We start from the raw sequence: 21,349 nt of genomic DNA on the forward strand, positions 1-21,349 counted from the left end.
CTAATTTATCCCAAATTTACATAAAATGCTAAGATTTCATTTTATGAAGTTTACCTTAAAATCTCTTTCACTGTTCTTTCATGCCAGAGGGTAACTTTCGCAGCAGTCATACCACCCCACCACTATCACAGACTGCTATCATCAACTAGTCAAATTACAACTCTAAAGAGAATGGATAGCACTAACAATAAAAGCTGAGTATCTCAAAGTCCCCAGCATTTCTTACAAATTTATATCGATGCACAGAATAGCACAAAGTAGAGGAGACTGAAGCAGCAGCTATTTATCACAGGTAAAGGGACAAATGTTTTGGCTAACAGGCAGTGGAGTTGGGAATGAAACTACTCTGAAAGCAAAATGATAATAACAATTTTTATTTTTAAAAAACTTATTTTCATTGGAAAGGCAGATCAGATTTACAGAGAAGGAGAGACAGAAATAAATATCCTACATCTACTGGTTCACTCCCCAAGTGACCACAATGGCCAGAGCTGAGCTAATCTGAAGCCAGGAGCCAGGAACTTCCTTCAGGTTTCCCACATGGGTGCAGGGTCCCAAGGCTTTGGGCCATCCTATCTGTACTATGTTTCAAAGAACATGCTTATTCTCTTTTTTAAAAATAGGATTTATTTCTCTTTTTTGGAAAGGCAGATTTTACAGAGAGGAGGTACAGAGAGAAAAATCATCATCTGCTGGTTCATTTCCCAAATGGCTACAACAGCTGCAGTTGACCCAAGCAGGTGCAGGTGCCCAACAACTTAAGCCATCCTCTGCTGCCTTCCCAGGCCATAAGCAGGAAGCTGGATCAAAAGTGCAGCAACTGGGATGCAAACTAGCTCCTGAATGGGATGTCAGTACTGCAGATGGAAGATTAGCCTCTTAAGCTACTGCACCAGACCCTGAACCTCCTTATTTTTAGAAATTGAATATTGAAGACTGGTGCATTGACTCAATGGCTAAATCCTCACCTTGCTAGTGCCAGGGTCCCATATGGGTGCAGGTTCATGTTCCAGCTGCTCCACTTCCCAACCAGCTCCCTACTTGTGACCTGAAAAAGCAGCAGACAATGCCCATAGCTTTGGAACCCTGTACCCATGTGGGAGACCCAGAAGAGCTCCTGGCTTTGGATCAGCTCAGTTCCAGTCACTGCAGACACGTGGGGAGTGAACCAGCAGATTGAAGATCTTTCTGTCTCTCCTTCTCTCTGTAGATCTGATCTCCATTTCCAACAAAAATAAATGTTAAAAAAAAAAAAAAGACAGGCACTGGATTCTGAAGAATCCAGTCAAAAAAAATGTTGATATATAAAGCTTGCTCTCAAATGATTTAGGAAACACATACCCCACCCTCACACACATCTCCAAAGAACAGATGATAAAGCAAATGATGCAAAATGCTAACAGGTGAATTTAAGATATATGTTCTTTTTACTAACCTTGTAATGTTTTTCATAAACTAAAAACTATTTTCAAAGAGTTTTTTTTCAATTACTATAGGAAATTAATATGAAATGCCATATAAATAGCTATATAGACAAGGGAGTGGCGCTGTAAGTAGTACACTGAGCCTCTGGCAATGCAGCAGGGGATGCCCACAGGGCTTGGGCCACAGAATTCATGTGGGAGACGCAGAAGTGGCTTTGGACCAGCAGATGGAAGTTCCTTCTATCTCTGCTTCTCCCTCTAACTCAAAGAAATAAACAACTTTAAAAAATTTGCAGTGGTGAAGCCATTTCACATTTCTTTTACTATCTTCCTTGTGGTAACTCTCTTATTAGCCATCTCACGAAATTCTGTAATAGCCACTGGATGGTGGTAAAAAATAAAAGTTCAAGACAAAAGTCACTAGCATAACAAGAAAGTTCTCATTTTTGTAAAACATAAATTTTAGACAAAAAATTAACCAGAGTTCTTAAGCAGCTACCTTCATTTTCAACAATAACACATTTTTAAAAACTCAGAGGCCAATATTGGGCACAGTGGATTAAAGATGCCTTGTGCAAAGTCCATATGAGCAACAGTTTAAGCCCCAACTGTTCCACTTCAGATCTAGGTCCCTGCCTATTCGTCTTGGAAAGCAACAAAAATGGCCCAAATATTTGGGCCCTTGCCCCTGATATGAGAAATTCTGATGGAATTCTAAGCTCCTAGTTTCAGCCTGGCTCAGCTGTCATTATTATGGTCATTTAGCAAGTGAATCAGCAGATGGAACATTCTCAATTCTCCCCGCTCCACCCCCAACTCTGCCTTACTTAATAAATAAATCCTTAGTGAGAAAAGACAAAATAAAACAAGATAAAAACTATCATAGGGGCTAATGATATGGCACAGCAGGCAGAGCAATTGCCTGTGGCGCTGCTATCCCATGAGCTATGGTTCAAGTCCCAGCTGCTTTATTCCACTCCAGCTAACTGCTAATATACCTGGAAGAACAATGGAGGAAGGCACAAGGTCTTGAGCCCTGCATCTACAGGGCAGACTCAGAACTGGATCCTGGCTCCCAGCTTCAGACTAATTCAGCTCTAGCTGTACAGTCATTTGGGGTAAACCAGCAGACAGAGGAAATCTCTCTTGCTTGCTCTCTCCTTTTAACCCTCTGCGCTAACCCCCAAACTCTGCTTATTTTATTTTTTTAAAAAAGCACAAAATAGAAAAACTTACAGTTCATCTCGTTGTCTCTGGGACAGCACCATCTTGGCTGTAATGTCAAGCTTATCTGATATAGTGGTATATCCCTCCTTCGGGAAATCAAAAAGCTTTGTGATCCCTGGATTTATAATTAAATCTGCCACGAAGTGGCCTCCACACAGGGGAAAATGATTCCTTTACAAGTGAATCCAGCCAGTGATCAGGAGATATTCAACAAGTAAGATTCATTCCACCTGAGGGAAAAAAAGAGAAAAGATTATTTCTAGTAAAGTTTAAGTTATCAATTTTTAATTTCAATACATTTAAAAAAATATTCAATCCACCATGATGCAACATCAATAACAGATGTTTTCCACTTTGAAAATCAATAGTCAAAATACGTATTTTATAGGAGCCAGTGTTATGGAGCAGAGTGAGTTAAAGTGTGGAATATAACACCAGCATTCAATGTGAGTCCCAGCTGCTAGCCCTAGCCACTGTGGCCATTTGGAGAGTAAACCAGCAGAAGGACTAGTCTGCCCTCTTCTTCAGTATCTTTCCCTTTCAAATAAGTAATTTTTAAAATGTATATATATTTTATGCATTTTAAACTAACTTTAGTAGTTTAGTTAGTCAAAACTATACCATTGGGCCAGGCGCGATGGCACAGTGGTTAAAGTCCTCGCCTTGCATGCCCAGGATCCCATATGGGCGCCGGTTCTAATCCTGGCAGCCCCACTTCCCATCCAGCTCCCTGCCAGTGGCCCAGGAAAACAGCCGAGGACGGCCCAAAGCTTTGGGACCCTGCACCCGTTTGGGAGACCCGGAAGAAGCTCCTGGCTTCGGATTGGCTCAGCTCTAGCCGTTGCAGCCACCTGGGGAGTGAATCATCAGATCGAAGATCTTCCTCTCTGTCTCTCCTCTCTGTATATCTGCCTTTCCAGTAAAAATAAAATAAATCTTAAAAAAAAAAAAAAAAGACACCATTAATTTATTAATTCATTTGACAGGCAGAGTTACAGAGAGGAATAGAAAGATATTATCCAATAGTTCACCCTCCAAACGGCCACACAACCAGGGCTGGGGCAGACTGAAACTAGGAGACAGGAACTTCCAGGTCTCCCATATGGTGCAGGGGCACCCTCTCCTGCCTTTCCAGGCATATCAACTGGAAGCTGGACTGGAAGTGAGCATCCAGGAATTAAACTAGCGCTCACATGAGATGCTGGTACTGCACTATGTCACAGTGCTGGCCCCCAAACAGCACTATCTTTAAAAAAATATTAATTTATTCATTTATTATTTATTTGAAAGGGAGAGCAACAGACAAAATATACTGTCTCCCATCTGCTGGTTCACTCCCCAAATGTCCACAATAGCTGTTAGACAGGAGGAAACCAGGAGCCAGGAAGTCAGTGTGGAGCTCAGAGTGGGTGACAGGGGCCTGGGCACATTGAGGTGCCACCTACCAAGCATATCAGGTGGGATTCAACCTTAGGCACCCTGATCTGGCATAGGCACTGTCCAAGTGGCAGCTAACCCATTACGCACAATACCAGCTCCATAAACAGCATCAATTTTAAACTGAACATATATTTATTTACTTCAAGCTTTGTTATCTGCCAGAAATATTAACATATAATTTCTTTAGACTATAATTCACCTACAGAATAGAATGTGCAATAAAGGCTGTTGTGTTTCTAAATTTTAAAAAATTCTTGTAAAGACCACAATTTCCCCCAAAGGCAAAAATTAAGATTTCTAAATTTACAAAATAATAAGTACAATAGGGAGTAGGTGTTTTTGGCACAGTGGTTAAGATGCCACAAAGGAACCCCACATTCCCTAGCACAGACCTGGGTTCAAGTCCAAGCACTGTAGCTGATCCCAGATTCCAAATCCTGGTTCCTGCAACATGCAGGACAGATCAAAGCCATGAGCCTGGAACTCAATCCAGACCTTTTGTATGGGCAGAAGGGACCAAAGTACCCACTAGCAGGAAGCAGGATAGGAAGCAGAAGAACTGGACTCAAGACCACCTTAATCTGCCAAATGCCTGCCCGCCCACCCCTCTACAAACTTTCTTAAGTTTCCTTGCATGAATCCTAAATCAGAAAGAGCTCAGACACTCCGTGGCAGTTGTTTGTTTCAGCACAGCTCTTTATCAAGCAATTCTAGTAAACATGAGAGGACTTCAAAAAGTTTTTGGAAATTTACAGTGCTACTAAATTCCATAATTCTGGTAACAGAAGCTGGAGTATGATTCTTGATAAGGAACCTAACTCACTAAAATGATAGGCACAAGCCATTTTTACCACTCTACCTGAATCAAAAAAAAATATAACTGACATCAGTGTTGAATCAGAACCCAACACAATAGACAAGTAAGAAAACTACCCCATCCTGCCATTCTCTAAAACTATCAATTTATTTACCGAACTATCAATCTACTTATCTATCTATCCATTTATTTATTTACTTATTATTTACCTGAAAGGCAGAACAACAGAAAGAATGGGAAAGATAAAGAAAGATGGGTATTTCATTTGCTGATTTGCAACCCAATTGACAGTCAATGGCTGGGGCTAGCCCAGGCTGAAGCCAGAAGCCTGGAACTCCAACCAGGTTTCCTACATGGTGGACAGGGGCTCAAATATTTTGGTTATATTATGCTGCCTTAAAGGTACACTAACGAACCTAGGTCACAGCTCCACTGTGGGCTGCCAGCGTCACAAATGGAGGTAAACCTACCATGCCACCACACTGGCCCCAGGGATAAGTAATTTTAGTATCATCATTTTCACCTTCTAACCACAAAAAAGATACTAACCAAGAGATCAGATATGATTTCTATGGCTACATATCTAAGCAACAACAACTTATACCAGTGTAGTAATGGAACAACACCACACTCTACAGAGCAAACAAAAAAACCTCAAATCCAAATCTGAGCAATCCTCTAGTTTCAACGTTCAACTCCAAGAAGGATAAAGGGCAGAATAAGTTACAAAGACCTATGGGGACGTGGGTCATAAGGTCGCTATTGTAAAATGTTGCATCACACATTCGCAGGAGAGAAAGGCACACACAAAAGGAAAGCTACAGATTAAAAGCGGCAAGCGACAAGGCCACCAATTGCAATTTTAAAACTATTTTAATCTAGATCCACACAAACTAAATCAAATCAATAAACAATCACTTGGGTACCTGATGATACTAAAGAATAGCTTGATTTTCATGAAATTATGCCATTATGGCATTTATTTTTCAAAAGGCTTTTGAGATATATAATGAAAAAGTCATCAAAAACTGACATAGTTTCTGTCATTTCCTTTAAAAAATGTTGGGGGAGAGCAAGTGGGTGAGAGACAGATATATCAACAAGCTCAGTCTGGAGGAAACAGTCACAACAACAGGTTCATTATATTTTTCTCTAATTTCATCTACATGTATGCCATTTTCCATAACAAAAGGTTTCTTTTTTTTTAAAATCAAGATTCAATGGAAACAAGGACTCAAGAGATGTAGTCAAGAGAAAGAGGGAAATGAACAGGATCCAGATGTAGCAACCTTACACATAAATATGGGTCATATATACAAGAACGGAAAAATATATATATAATTTTTATTTCCAAAAAATATGAAGTGATTTATCAAGGAGGAGACATGGAAAAAAGCAGTAATAAGACTGAAGTAGCTACAGTAAGGACAGAAAAGACAGACTGAAGATGGAATTTCTGTAATAGTATGGGCAGTGTGGCTGCAGACAGAGACAAGGCACCCAGGGCTGGGTGGAGTCATACAGTGTAGGTGTGATGAATCATGATGAGGAGAGCTGAATTAACAGATCAAAGCGTCTAAGCTGTATTGTGCAGAAAGAATAGAAGCAACAGAGATCATAAAGATCAAGACAGTAGAGGTCTCTACATCCTGGTAGAACCACCAAAAGGCTGAAGCCAGAGTGGAAATGATTCTATTTAAAATGCTCCAAAGACAGACCCAGCGTGGTGGCTTAGTGGTTAAAGTCCTCTTCTTGAATGTGCCGGAATCCCATATGGGTGCTGGTTCTAATCCCGGTGACTCTACTTCCCACACAGCTCCCCGCTTGTGGCCTGGAAAAGCAGTCAAGGACAGCCCAAAGCCTTGGGACCCTGCACCTGCATGGGAGACTGGAGGTGGCTCCTAGCCTGGCTCCTGGCTTTGGACAGGCTCAGCTCCAGCCACTGCAGTCACTTGGAGAGTGAATCAATGGACAGGAGATCTTCCTCCTCTCTGTATATCTGACTATGCAATAAAAATAAATAAAGTGAAAGTGAACAGAAGAGCAATATGCAAACTGAGAAAGATCCTATATGCCATCAATTCGATAATCTGAATAGTTCACCTATCTTCTCAATCACCAGTATTGGCTAAGGTCCTTTTCACTCTGAGTAGTTCACCTTTTTTCAATTTCACTTTTTAAAACTTCCCTACTTTTTTTTTTTTTTTTTGCTATCAGCCAACATTATTTTAAGAATATAATAAGGGTGGCTTGACTCAGTAGTTAAAGTTCCCGACAGAGAGGTTGCAGTGACAGTAGAAGTAGTGGGGTCCTGCCACTCACGTGGGAAACCCGCAATGAGTTCCTGAGCTCCAGCTCTGAAACGCCAACCTCTCCAGGCATCTGGGAGGGGAGCCAGCAGTGGGGAGTTCATTCTTGTGCATGTGCTTTTTCTTTCTTTCAAATAAATAAGAAATTTAAAATAAAGAAAATATACAACATTTCAACTTATCTTTTTGGCTTTTAGGTAATATTCTTTCAAAATATTTATTTATTTGAAAGGCAGAGTAAGAAGAAAACCTTCCAGTTGTTGATTCATTCCCTAAATGAACTTCAAGGGGCATGGAGAGACAGGTAGGCTGAAGTCAGCAACCTGGAATGCGATCTGCATCTCCCATAGGAGTGGCAAGGATCTGAGCCAGCACCTGTTGACTCCCAGGGTGTGTATCTGCAGGAAGCCACCAGGCAGAGCAGGGCCATGAGGCAGGAAGCGGCCATCACATGCCACAGTTTAACAACTGTACCAAATGGAAATGGTTTATATACAACCGCAAATGTCACATGAAAACAAACAAAAGTTCTAAAACGGTGCAAGAAATAATCAGAATATTTCACAATGAGCAATCTACATAACAGTATAAATTAGATAATATTTTCATACATACCTGCTAACCTCTTTTAATTTCATTGGATTCCTTTGAGAGTGTGATGAAAGCTAAGATCTCGCCTCTCAAAGAATCATATATGTATGAAGATAATAAAAATACTCCATTCATTTAAGGAGGTTCATAAACCTCTTAAAAGCCAACACAAACAATGAAAAGACTTATCATTTTTGAAATGTATTTTGGCGGGGTTTCAATAACTTTTTAAAGCCATGTGTATATGTTATATACATGTTACAGAGGAGTGTGCTTTATTCATGTGAACATCAATGTCCAGACATTCTTAGAGATCAATTCAGTGCTGTCCAAGCACCAGAAGCAGGCTTCAGCAGGCTTTGGGAGTGCAGAATTCTTGGGTATTTTCTACTCTCATATCAGTCCACTTCTCTGCCAAACAGTGCAATTCCCAACATAATAAAGTATTTATTGTTTGGCTAAGTGCAACATCACAGAAGGGTTCAAAACAAACAAACAAACAGGGCCCGGTGCGGTGGTGCAAGTGGTTAAAGTCCTCGCCTTGCATGCCCAGGATCCCATATGGGTGCCGGTACTATCCCGGCAGCCCCGCTTCCCTTCCAGCTCCCTGCCTGTGGCCTGGGAAGGAGGACGGCCCAAAGCTTTGGGACCCTGCACCCATGTGGGAGACCCAGAAGAGGCTCCTGGCTTTGGACCGGCATAGCATCGGCCATTGCGCTCACTTGGGGAGTGAATCATCGGACGGAAGATCTCCCTCTCTGTCTCCTCTCTGTATATCTGCCTTTCCAATAAGAAAATAATAAAAATAAATCTTAAAAAAAAAAAAACAAAACAAACAAACAAAAAAAAGGAAAAATTGAGCTTTTCACCAAGGTGGCACCAAACATGAAGGCAGCTCCTATCTTGCTAAAGTCAGAGTTAAAGCAAAACTCCGCAGGCCCTCGGGGAAGAGAAGCTTTGTGACAGAACAGAGGTAAGGCTTGTTTCTGGGCTTTTCTGAGGATGTGTGGGCTGTGTCCAGAGCCACGCACACACGATGGCATGTGTTACCCGCGTTCCAGCAGCCCAAGACACTGCAGCTCTGGATGCAGCCCACACATCCTCAGAAAAGCCCGAGAAGAAACAAGCTGGATCTCTGTGCCACCATAAAGCTTCTCTTCCTCAATGGGTCTGCAACAAAGACAAAATAGCACAACACATTCATGTTCATTGTGGTCGTCAATGACAACAAGGACCAAATCAAGCAGGCCTGTAGAAACTCTGACATTTATGTGGCCAAAGGCAACGCCCTCATCTAGCAAAATGCATAGACAGCATAGTTCTACTGGCTTCTGGCTATGACACTCTGGATATTGCCAATAAAACCGGGATAATCTACATAGAATCAAGCTAATTTTATGCTTTTCCACTATTAGAAAATTTTTATAAAATAAAATGATTGGGGCTAGCCCTATGCAGTGGATTAAGCCACCATCAAGCCCAGGAGGGTCTTGAACACATTGTGGTCTAGCTCTCTCTTCTCTCTCTCTCTCTCTCTCTCTATAGCTATGACTTCCAAATAAATGAATAAATCTTTAAAAAACAAAACAAAACAAAAAACCCACGATCTGACTTTCCAAGAAAAAATAATAAAAATTTAAAAGATGATTATTTATCAACTGAAATTTTTCCCATTTTGCATTTACATTTGTTATATAAAATAGGTTTCATTTATCGGAATTTTCATTTCATAAATAATCTAATTTTATACACTGGGACTTGCTAACTAAGAGTTTATAAAATAGGGAGAAATGTAGAAAATAAAGATACATGAGGAAAAATACAAAAATTATATAGAAATGACAAAAATCCAATTTTCAATTAACAACAAGGCATAGAAATAAGACTTAAGTGCCACTGAACATTTAAAATGTCATTCAACAATTACTAATAATTCCATCCTCTCTATGTCTCTCTAATTATGTCTCTCAAATAAACCTTAAAAAAAATCAAAGGTCAGATTCTTCATATGCCTCAATAGCACACATTACACATGACAGTAAAAACCACTATAGTTATGTGGCTGTACGTGCTGCTTTACAAAAAATCAGATCAGGGCACAACAGGTAAAGCTACCAATTACAGTGCCAGCAGCCCAACTCCAGCAGTTGCACTTTAATCAACCTCCCTGCTGACTTGACTGGGAAAGTAGTGGAAGATAGTCCAACTTCTTTGGTTGCTGCACCGAAGTGGGAGACCCAGAAGAAGTTCCTGGCTCCTGGCTTCATACCAGCCCAGCTCTGGCTACTGTCATTATTTGGTGAGTGAAACAGCAGATGGAGGGTCTCTCTCTCTCTCTCTCTCTCTCTCTCTCTCTCTCTCTCTCTATTTGGTGAGTGAAACAGCAGATGGAGGGTCTCTCTCTCTCTCTCTCTCTCTCTCTCTCTCTCTCTCTCTCTGGGGTCAGTACGGTGGTGCAGCAAGCCAATCCTCCCCTGTGACACTGGCATCCCCTATGGGCGCTGGTTTGTGTCCTGGCTGCTCCACTTCTGTTCTAACTTCCTGCTTATTGTCTGGGAGAACAGTGGAGGAAAGCTCAGGCCCTTGGGCCCTGTACACATGGGGTGACCCAGAGGAAGTTTCTGGCTCCTGGCTTCAGATTGGCTCAGCTCTGGCCACAATGGCCATTTGGAGAGTGAAACAAGAGATGGAGGATCTCCTTCCTTCCTCTCAGTAAATCTGCCTTTCAAATAAAAATACATTTTAAAACTAAATACTAGCAATAATCAGTACTGAAAAAAAATTCATAAACTGTAATTACTTACTTTACATAGCATTCTAAAAATCTCCTTTTTACAGAATCAAACTGAAACACTGCCGATACAGATGTAGATTACAATAAAGTCTCAAAAACACTAAAGAAAAAATGGGATAGAAATCAGGTATTTATAATTGGTACATTTCCATTCCAAGGTAAATGTTGTAGTACCAAAAATGGTTAGCATAAAGCAAAAAACAACACGACCTAGACAATCGATTAAGCAAGGTGAACCTCACCTAAGACTGACAAGCAACAAGGAATAATCAAGACAGGAGATTATTCATTTTAAGACTAAAAGCCAGGTGGAATTTATCAAGTAGTATTTATGAAATAATATGCGGTAGGGTCCTATTGTATAGAATTTGCCTAGTCTCACTAAACATCAGTTTCTTCATTAAAGTTGAATTTCCTCAATTGTAAAATGGGCTTATACATAAAATTCTCCTCACAGGATTAACTGGATTAAGCAGAAAAATGTAAACAAACTCTTGTAATATTGAATCACAAACACACTCCCTATTGCCATCAAATCTGAACTTTAATTATATTTTTCAAAGTTCCAGCTATCGCACAATGAACACTAGCAGTAACTTGGGACATGCTTTGTCATAAAAGTCTCCAAAGCCAGTGGACTTTGGGCACTTATTTATAGACTGAAGAATTATATAACCTACTGAGGAGTGTTATATGACTGCCAATATGCAAATTTTAATAAAAACTGTAAAATTCACCAATCTATTTTTCCACTTTTCCATTACCATATTTCCAAGCACCAAGTCTCATTTACATGATATAAAACTACCATCCAAATTAAAAATCTATTTTCTAATTAAAAATCTATTTTCTAATTAGTTCTGGAACCAAGATCCTGAAGCCATTTCTTTCCTAACACTCATTCCTACCAGTCTCAGTTTAGTAAGTCTTACTTCTGAAGGAAGGTACTACCAATAGCTGGATCATAGCTTCAGACTGACAACGAAGTTGCAACAGTTTTTGGACTTTGAAATCAACCAGGTGAAGATTTAAGTAACACAATGTTCAATCATTTCTTTATGTTCTTTATCTTATAGGAGCATCACATTTGGCTCTGCCTTTCACTAGAGGATTAAAATATTACGAGACAGGCTCTATCACACCCCCTGAGATAGTTGGTATTATATCTGAACAAACATTTGTTAAAAGGCTACCATGGAGGACCTAGCACAATGGCTCAACTGGCTAATGCCCCACGAATGCAATGCCACCATCCCACATGGGTGCCAGTTCATGTCCAGGTTGCTCCACTTTCCATCCAGCCCAGTTTGTGGCCTGGGAAAGCACTAGAGGATGGCCTAAGTCTGTGGGAACCTGCACCCAAATGGGAGACCTCAAGGGAGCTTTTGCTTCCTGGTTTCAGATTAGCTCAGCACAGCCAGAACAGATATTTGGGAAGTGAACCAGTGGTGGAAAATCTCTCTCTGTGTCTCTCCTTCTCTGTGAATCTGCCTTTTCAATAAAAATAAATAAAAATTAAAAAGATTTTTACCATGATGGTATTTTTAAAATAGCAGCTGAATCAACAGGCTGTGAGTAGGGTGCATGACCCTTTATAATGTGTGCATGAGTTTTATCCAATCATGTGAAGGCCTTGTAGTAGGAACACCACCTTCCCGAAGAGCGCCTGCTGGAGCAGACCGCCTTCACAGCCGAGCAACCTCAGCTCTTCCTCAGTCTTCAGCACCGCAGCCCACCCTGTCAGTTTTGGACTTGCCGACCTTCACAATAATGTGAGCCAATTCCTTCAAATCACACATACACCTTTACTGATTCTGCTTCTCCGGAGAACCGGAATTAATATACCCCAGTACTATTCCAGCATAACAATACAAAATCCTTTATTAATACATTTGTAACCAATCACCAGAATTAAAATTCTTCACTTCTTAACTGCTTGAAGTCTACTCTCAGTATTTTCCAAATCAACGCCCTCAAGGGTTATCAAACATAAACTCCTTTCCACTTTGCAATAAACAAACAAAAATTCTCAACAGTTACTGAGGTGCAAAATAGGTAACTGAAACGTATCCTGTTGTTTATAACTCTTTCCCCGCTAAGAATTATTTGATATTTTCTGCTATTACAACTAATACGCACCATCTCCTTACTTCTGTTCTTTTTTGTTTCTTTCTCAGCCCACCTCATCCTGTCTTGGCTGCTCAACTAAGGGTATGAACTAGGATGCACCTTCTTCACCATTGTAAAAACACATTTTAACAGTCTTCATCCCAGATGTGCTTATGGGCACTCAACTTCGAGTCCCTGATAATGTGCTTGGGAAAGTGGCAGGTCCTTGGACCCCTGCACCCACATGGCAGACCCAGAAGAAGCTTCTGGCTCCTGGCTTCAGCCCAGCCCAGCTCCTGCTGTTGCAGCCATTTGGGAAGTGAACAGCCGACAGAAGATCTCTACCTGTCTCTCCTCCTCTCCATAAATCTGCTTCTCAAATAAAAATAAATCTTTTTTTTTTAATAAATAAAGAGTACTGTGCTAAATTATCTTACTCCCTAACTGCTAGCTTGGGTTTTATTAATTATTAATAGAGTGAATTAACCAAATTGATGTTGATATTAATGTCTGTAAAAATCTTGGCAGTAATTCTTTAAACTGGAAAACACCTTTGAGGAACCAAAAGGAACCACCTGGGGAGTGAACCAGCAGTTGGAAGGTATTACTGACTCTCCATAAATTGCTTGTCCAATAAAAATAAATCTTAAAAAATGTTTATTTAATTGAAAGGAAGAGGAAAATTTGGAGCAACTGTCTTATCAACTTTCCCCCATGCCTCAACCCTCCACACCCTGATCATTGTGCTACCACAGAAAACTGAAAATGGTCTAAATCTGATTATCATTGAGGTAGAAAGATATTCAGTTATGACTCACTGGCTTTTCCTAAAACCTTAACTTTATAGTTATTTCTCAAAAACCCACAGTAGTGCCCAGCATGGTAGCCTTGCGGATAAAGAAAGCACCCTGAATGTGCCAGAATTCCATATGGGTGTCAGTTCTAATCTAGCAGCCCCATTTCCCATTCAACTCCCTGCTTGTGGCCTGGGAAAGCAGTAAAAAGATGGCCCAACATCTTGGGACCCTGCACCCGCATGGAAGACCCAAAAGAGAATCTGGCTCCTTGCTTCAGATCAGCGCAGCTCCGGCCGTTGCGGCCACTTGGAGAATCAATCAGCAGAGAGAAGATCTTCCTCTCTGTCTCTCCTCCTCTGTATATCCAACTTTCCAATACGAAAAAAAAAAAATCTTTATAAAAAAATTCATAGTAAATGTATCCACCTACAATATATCTATAGCACCCCATTAACTTGAATCTCAAACAAAAGATTAATTCTGCAAAGGAAGAAAAAGTTTTCTGCTTTTCAGCACAGCGATGTCACTGCACTTAGGATATCCCCAGCAAAGCCAAGGGAAGCACAGGTGCATGTCCCTAACCTCCCTCCAATGTCTGACAACCATCCATTGACCTTCAGGGTTCGGCCTGAGAGCAGCCTGTCCACTTGACAGAGGACATCCCTTCTTGAATTTTGCGTCATGCACCTTTCACCTCGACAGCTACTGTCCACTGAATCAATGCCATCCCATGCCAGGTCGCTTTCCTGTACTCCACCAAGAAACACACACACCTGATGAGGAAACAAGTTTACTGAGATTGGGTCACTGACCCATGTCAAACAGCTAAAGAGCAGAAAGAGCAGTATTCAAGCCAGATTTTTTTTAAAAAATTTGTTTTTATTGTAAAGTCAGATTTGCAGAAAGATTTGCCATCCATCGGTTCACCCCCAAGTGGCTGCAATGGCTGGACTGCGCCAATCTGAAGCCAGGAGCCAGGATCTTCTTTCAGGTCTCCCACGAGATGCAGGGTCCCAAGGTTTTGGGCCGTCCTCAACTGCTTTCTCAGGCCACAAACAGGGAACTGGAACAGCTGGGATATGAACCAGTGTCCATGTGGGATCCAGAGCATGCAAGACGAGGCTACCACTAGGCTACCATACTGGGCCCCCAGATTTTGGTTTTGATTTCTCACACCAATGTGGGCATGAGGATAGAGAAGCCAAAACAGGATTCCATCTGTATCTATTTACTTACTCAGGTTCTGGGTATGACTTTTTTGGGGGGAAATGTTTCTAACATCAAGTTTGACAAAAATCACAGGTTCTATACTATGTTCCCCTCAACCCATTTTTCTAACTCTATACTTGTCATCCCTAGTACCACAGTGACCTCCTTAGAGGCAACACTAAATTGGATTCAATTTTTAAAAAGGGATCGATATTTTTACTTTAAAAGCAGAATGACAAAGGAGCTAGAGATCTATCAACTGGTGCGTGCTCCAAAATGCCTCTAAGCGCCAAGGCCTGTTCTCCAGGTCTCCCCGTGGAGATCAGGAATCCAAGGACTTCAACCATCATCTGCTGCTTTCCCAGATGTGTCGGCAGAAAGCTGGAAACACCTGACTCAAACGGGCACACTGAGGTACGATGCAGGTATTGCAAGTGGCAGCTTAACCCCATGAGCCCAGGGATTCAATCTTTGCAGCTCTAAAACCAGGCAATGTCTGGTATTCCAAAAATACTTGTAGGTTATCAGATTTTGAAAGCAAAAGTCTCAAAATGGAATACATGTGTTTTTACTTACAAGCAATTATAAAATAATTTGTACCTCCATGACATTTTATAGCTGATAAAATGTCTGAGATCAGCATTGTGAAACATCTGACTAAGCCACCCTTGCAATGCCAGCACCCCACACCAGAGTGCTGTTTTCAGTCCCAGCTACTCTACTTCCATTCCAGCTCCCTGCTCATGTGCCCAGGAAGAGAATACAGGATGGTTCAAGTCACCTCCACTCATGTGGGAAATCAGAATGAAGCTACTGGCTCCTGGCTTCAACACAGCCCAGACCTAGCTGTTTTGGTAATTTGGGGAGTAAATCAGATGGAAGATTAAAAAAAATTTTTTTAATTAAATTTTTTAAATTAGAAAGTCAGAGATACAGAGGAAGATCTCCCATCTACTGATTCACTCCCAAGTGGCTGCAATGGCCAGAGCTGTTCCAATCCAAAGCCAGGCGTCTAGAGCCTCTTCTGGGTCTCCCACGTGGGTGCAGGGTCCCAAGGCCTTGGACCATTCTCAAATGCCTTCCCAGGCCACGAGCAGGGAGCTGGATGCGAAGCATGGACACCGAGATTAGAACCAGCATCCTTGGGGCCCAGCTTGGTAGCCTAGCAGATAAAGTTCTCATCTTACATGTGCTATGATTCCATATGAGTACCGGTTCTATTTCCAGCAGCCCTGGAAAATTTCCTGCTTGTGGCCTGGGAAAGCAGTCGAGGATGGCCCAAAGCCTTGGGACCCTGCACCTGAGTGGGAGATCTGAAAGCAGCTCTGGCTCCTAGCTTCACATTGGCTCAATTCCAGCTGTTGCAGCCGCTTGGGGGAGCAAATCATTGGACAGAAGATCATCCTCTTTGTCTCTCCTCCTGTCTGTATATAAGACTTTGCAATAAAAATAAATCTTAAAAAAAAAAAAAGGACCAGCACCCACATGGGATCTCAGTGAATGCAAGGCAAGGACTTTTGCTGCTAGGCTACCACCCCAGGCCCTAGATGGAAGATTTATCTCTTCTTTATGTCATTCTGCCTCTCAAATAAGTAAATAAATCTAAAACAAAATAATTTTATATTACATTTCTTTTTTAGAAAAAAAAATTTGGGAATCAGTTACAGAGAGAGGGAGACAGAGATTTTCCATTCACTGGTTTATTCCCCAGATTACTGCAACAGCCATGGCTGAGCCATCTGAAGCCAAAAGTCAGGCGCTTCATTCAGGTCTCAATGTTGCTGGTAGAAGCCCAAACATTGGTCCATTTTCCACTGCTTTTCCCAGGCCATTAGCAGGGAGCTGGACAGGAAGTGGAGCATGAGCTGGTGCTCCTAGAAGATGTCAGCATCTTTACCTGTTACACCACAATGCCAATGCCTGTACCACAGTCTTAAAATGAAAAACCCGACAGTGGGTGTTAGAGACCCACATCCCAAATGGAGCTGCTTGGTTGTATTTCAAGCTACTGCACATCTAACTCAACTTTCTGCTAACACACACTACAGGAGGCAGCAGAGAACAGCTCAACTATTTAGCTCCCACTATCCACATGTGAGCCGTGAACTGAATCAGGGGCCCATTGCTTCAGCCTGGCCCATCCCTACATATTTAGGATCCTTGGGTAGTGAATCCATGGATGGAAGGTCTCTTGTCCTCTGTCTTTCAAATGAATGAAAATACATTTTTTAAAAATTATTTTTCATTGGAAAAGCAGATATACAGAGGACAGACAAAGAGGAAGATATGTCGTCTGCTGGTTCACTCCCTAGGTGGCCATAGCTGCTGGAGTTGAGCCAATCTGAAGCCAGGAGCCAGAGCTTCTTCCGGGTCTCCCACATGGGTGCAGGGTCCCAAGGCTCTGGGCCGTCCTCAACTGCCTTCCCACAAGCAGGCAGCTGTATGGGAAGTGGAGGTGCCAGGATTTCTACCTTTGAAAGAAAGTCTAATCTGTAACAAATTACCAAATATCCAGCAACTGTCAAAGCAGTATTGGTCAAAAAAACAACTATCATGTTTTATGTTCCTTTTTTCAATTGTAACACATTAGGATTGAACCATACAAAACTGCTAGTTCAATTATCATAGGTTCAATCTAATCAATGACATTTGAACAGCATTACCAAAAGCTTTGAACTGCTAGAATAAGTGACAGAACTTGAGCACTTTACTATTCTAATAGTTTTCACAAAATAAAACTAACAGTAAGTTCCTATTCTGTGATTTCGTAGTACTTTGTACTTCTCACGCTGCACTGTAATTATCTACCATGAAGCTCTACAACACTTCTCTAAAGCTGCAATCATGTCATGTTCTTTACTGTATCTCCACAAACAGCAGGTAGCCAGTGCTTCTAAACAACTGTTAATCATTACTGCAAAACTAAGACCAGTATTTAATGTGGGCTCAGAAACTGTATCATTTTATTCTTACCCTACTTTTAAACACTTTATGCATTTATCTAATTTGCTTGAAAGAGAGGAGGAAAGCAAACAGACAAACAAAAATCGCCCATCAGCTGGTTCACTTTCCAATACCTGCAGTAGTCTAAGCTGGGCCAGGGTGCAGCCAGAAGCCAGATGTCAGAACACCAACTAAGTGGGAGCCAGCACTGTGGCACACAGGTAAAACTATCACATGCAACATGAGCATCCCACATGGGGGCCAGTTCAGCTCTCAGCTAAAAGCCTGGAAAAACTCCAAGGATGGCGCAACTACTTGGGCTCCTGAATCCATATTGGAGAGCAGGAAGAAGTTTCTGGCTTCAGCCCCACCCAGCCCTGTGGCTGTCCAAGCAATTGGGGGAGTGCACCAGTGGCTGAAAAATAACTCCTCTCTCCCTCTTCCCAGTTGACTTTTAATAAAATAAACCTTAAAAACAAACAAGCAACAACAAAACCCTAAGTAGCAAAAACAAAAACTACTATTTTAAACAAGAGAAAGGAGAGGGTGTTGTGATGTAACAGGCTGCTGCCGACAATGCTAGCGCCCAATACAGGTGTGGGTGGGCTGTTCTACTTCTAATCCAGTTCCCGGACAATGGCTTGGTAAAAGCAGAAGATGGCCCAAGTGTTTGGGCCCCTTCCACTCATGTGAAATATCTAGAAGAAATTCCTGGTTTCAGTCTGGCCCAGCCCAAGCTGTTTTAGGTATCTGGGAAATTAAGCAGAGGATAGAAGATCTCTTCTCTCTCCATGTAATTCTTTCAAATAAATTAATATTTTAAAAATATTTACTAATTCTCCAAAACATTATGCAAACTATCGGAGACAAAGTGTTCTTTATTCTATTTTTTTTTTTTTGGTTTGTTTTTGGCTTTTGTAAGAACAACAACAAGGTAATGGATATAGGCATTGTGGCACACTGAGTTAAGACACTGTTTGCAACTCCAGCAACCCATAAAGTGTGGGTTCAAGCTCTGGCTACTTCACATCCAATCCTAATACACCCCCCTAAAAAACCCCAAATGATAGCTCAAGTACTTCAGTCCCTGTCACCCACATGGAGACCCATATGGATTTGTAGGCTCCTGGCTTTGGAATAAAACAGTATACGGAAGGGGTGGCTGGGTGGATGTGTTATGTCTATGTGTCCTTTTACCTCCCCCAAACCTCCTAGCCCATTCATCCTAGTCTCAAATAAATAAAAGGTAAAAAGAGGGGTAGGCATGGTGGCACAATAGGCTGATTCTTCACCCTCAGCGTCAGCATCCCATATAGGTACCAGTTCAAGTCCCAGAAGCTACACCTCTATCCAGCTCCCTGCTTATGGCCTGGGATAACAGAGGTCTTTGGGCCCTTGCACCCATTTGCGAAACTCAGAAAAAAGCTCCTAGCTTCTGTCTCCTGGCTTCAGATCAGCTCAGCTCCAAGCACTGCAGCCATCTGGGGAATAAACCAGTGGAAGGAAGATCTTTCTGTTTCTCTGTAAACCTGCCTTTCAAATTAAAAAATTAAAAAAAAACCCAAGGTAATGGGATTACTAATGCAAACAGTCTAAAGGAATTATGACAATGTAAAAATTGCTGCAATTCTGGAATGTTCTGAAACTTCCGTTTTGTGGTGAATTTTCCTGCAGTTAATGCACAGGATAAAATAAAGCAAAGAAAGCATGGAATGGAAGTAGAAGGTAACACAGGTGAGACAATGGTTCCTGCAATTATGTAGAGGCAAATTTTTTTCTTTCTATACCATAGTCCATTATTTGTTCTTTAAAATTAAAAAAGGGTTATTTATTTTTATTTGAAAGGCAAATTTTGCAAAAACAGACATCTTCTATCCACTAGTTCACTCCCCAGTGGCCATGACAGACACTGGGCTGATCAGAAGCTTGTAGCCAGGAGCTTCTACCAGGACTCCCACATGGGTGTTGGGTCCCAAGGACTTGCGTCATGCTCTGCTGTCTTCCCAGGCCACAGCAGAGAGCTGAATCAGAAGCGGAGCAGCTGGGATATTAACCAGTGCCTATATGGGATGCCAGCACCACAGGCAGATTACCCTATTACACAGTACTACATAGTGCCTGCCACCCCCCACCAATTGTTCTTGGTCTTCTTTATTTTTTTTAAAGATTTATTTGTTTTTATTACAAAGTCAGATTACAGAGAGGAGGAGAGACAGAGAGGAAAATCTTCCATCCAATGATTCACTCCCCAAGTGAGCCTAACAGCCAGTGCCGAGCCAATCCAAAGCCAGGAGCCAGGAACTTCTTCCAGGTCTCCCATGCAGGTGCAGGGTCCTAAGGCTTTGGGCCATTCTTAACTGCTTTCCCAGGCCACAAGCAGGGAGCTGGATGGGAAGTGGGGCTGCCTGGATTAGGACCGGCGCCCATATGGGATTCCAGCACGTTCAAGATGAGACTTTAGCCGCTAGGCCAGCTCTTGGTCTTCTTTAAAAAACAAAACAAAAAAAAGATGTATTTACTTGAAAGGCAGAGAGACAGACACACACATGAAAAGGGAGACTGACCTTCCATTCATTGGTTTAGTTCCTTAAATGCTCACAACACAAGAGCAAGCTCAGGCCAGGTCAAAGCCAGGAGCTTCATCTGATCTCCCACATGAGTGGCAGGCACTCAAATGTTTAGGTCATCAGCTACTGCTTCCCAGGTCCAATAACAGCCCTGGGCCTATATTCCGGCACTGTTTACATCCACTGGCAATTTCTCAGATGCTGAATCAACCTAATGGGAAAAGGCAAACTATATGCCCAACTGTGGAAAGTGACAACAAACATAATGTTAAGACAGTCCCTTGCTGAGTATGTCCCAGCTTCAGCTCTTGACTCCAGTCTTTTTGCTAATGAAGATTCTGGAAAGCAGTAGTGATGGCTCAGATGATCAAGTCCTGCCACCACCATGGGAGTCCTGAACAGAGTGCCCAGCTCCCCATCTAGGCTGAGCCCAGCTCTGTGGCTGCGAACCATCTCATCCTGCCTGTCTGCTGAAATTTGTAAAAAAAATCAAATTAAAATTATGGTCAAAAAGAAATTTGAAATCATGCATAGCTTTTTCATAATATGTATTTATACAGATAAATTTATGCATATGTAAATTCCTCATATATCCACTGGCCAGACATTGAAGACCTTTTCAGACTGACTCTTGTGTCATGTCTGATCTTCCCATTTTGAGAGCTGTTAAAATACTAGCCACCCATCTGTGCTAAACATGTTAAAGACAGTAATAATTGGGGTTGGCGTTGTGGCTTAGTTAGTGAAGCCCCTGCCTACTGCGTTGTCCCAGTGGGCACTGTCCTGACTTCAGTCCAGCCCAGGCCCAGCTGCTGCAGTAATTTGGGGAGCAAACAAGCAGACTGAAGATCTCTCTCTCTGTACTGCCTTGTAAATAAATAGTAGGTAGGGCTGGTGCAATGGCTCAGTTGATTGGCTAATCCTCAACATGCAGTAACCAGCATGAGAACTAGTTAATATCCCGGCTTCTCCACTTCCCATCTGGCTTTCTACTTATGACTAGGGAAAGAGGAGGAAGACTGGGAGCCTCGGTGGAAGCTCCTGGCTTCAGATCAGCTGAGCTCTGGCTGCTGCTGCTGCCAGACGGGGAAGGAATCAGTGGGTGGAAGATCTTTCTTCTTC

The 21,349-nt window shown here is 41.8% G+C and overlaps 1 protein-coding gene across 3 annotated transcripts in view; it reads right to left on the reverse strand.

Moving 5' to 3' along the window:
• PAFAH1B1 (platelet activating factor acetylhydrolase 1b regulatory subunit 1) overlaps nucleotides 1-21,349 on the reverse strand; it is a 62,306-nt gene that overhangs the window by 24,423 nt on the left and 16,534 nt on the right. For 2 of the 3 annotated variants that reach the window (XM_041001339.1, XM_041001342.1), the window contains exon 2: nucleotides 2,661-2,881. In XM_041001339.1, the coding sequence (XP_040857273.1) occupies nucleotides 2,661-2,692 (32 nt within the window). In that variant the 5' untranslated portion in view covers nucleotides 2,693-2,881. Of the gene's footprint in view, nucleotides 1-2,660; nucleotides 2,882-10,612; nucleotides 11,050-21,349 lie in introns of those variants that run through there. The other variant, XM_041001340.1, reaches the window with a different exon arrangement.

This window comes from Ochotona curzoniae, unplaced genomic scaffold (assembly GCF_017591425.1).
Source record: "Ochotona curzoniae isolate NIBS_2020 unplaced genomic scaffold, NIBS_Ocur_1.0 scaffold_2453, whole genome shotgun sequence".
Taxonomy (NCBI): Eukaryota; Metazoa; Chordata; class Mammalia; order Lagomorpha; family Ochotonidae; genus Ochotona; species Ochotona curzoniae.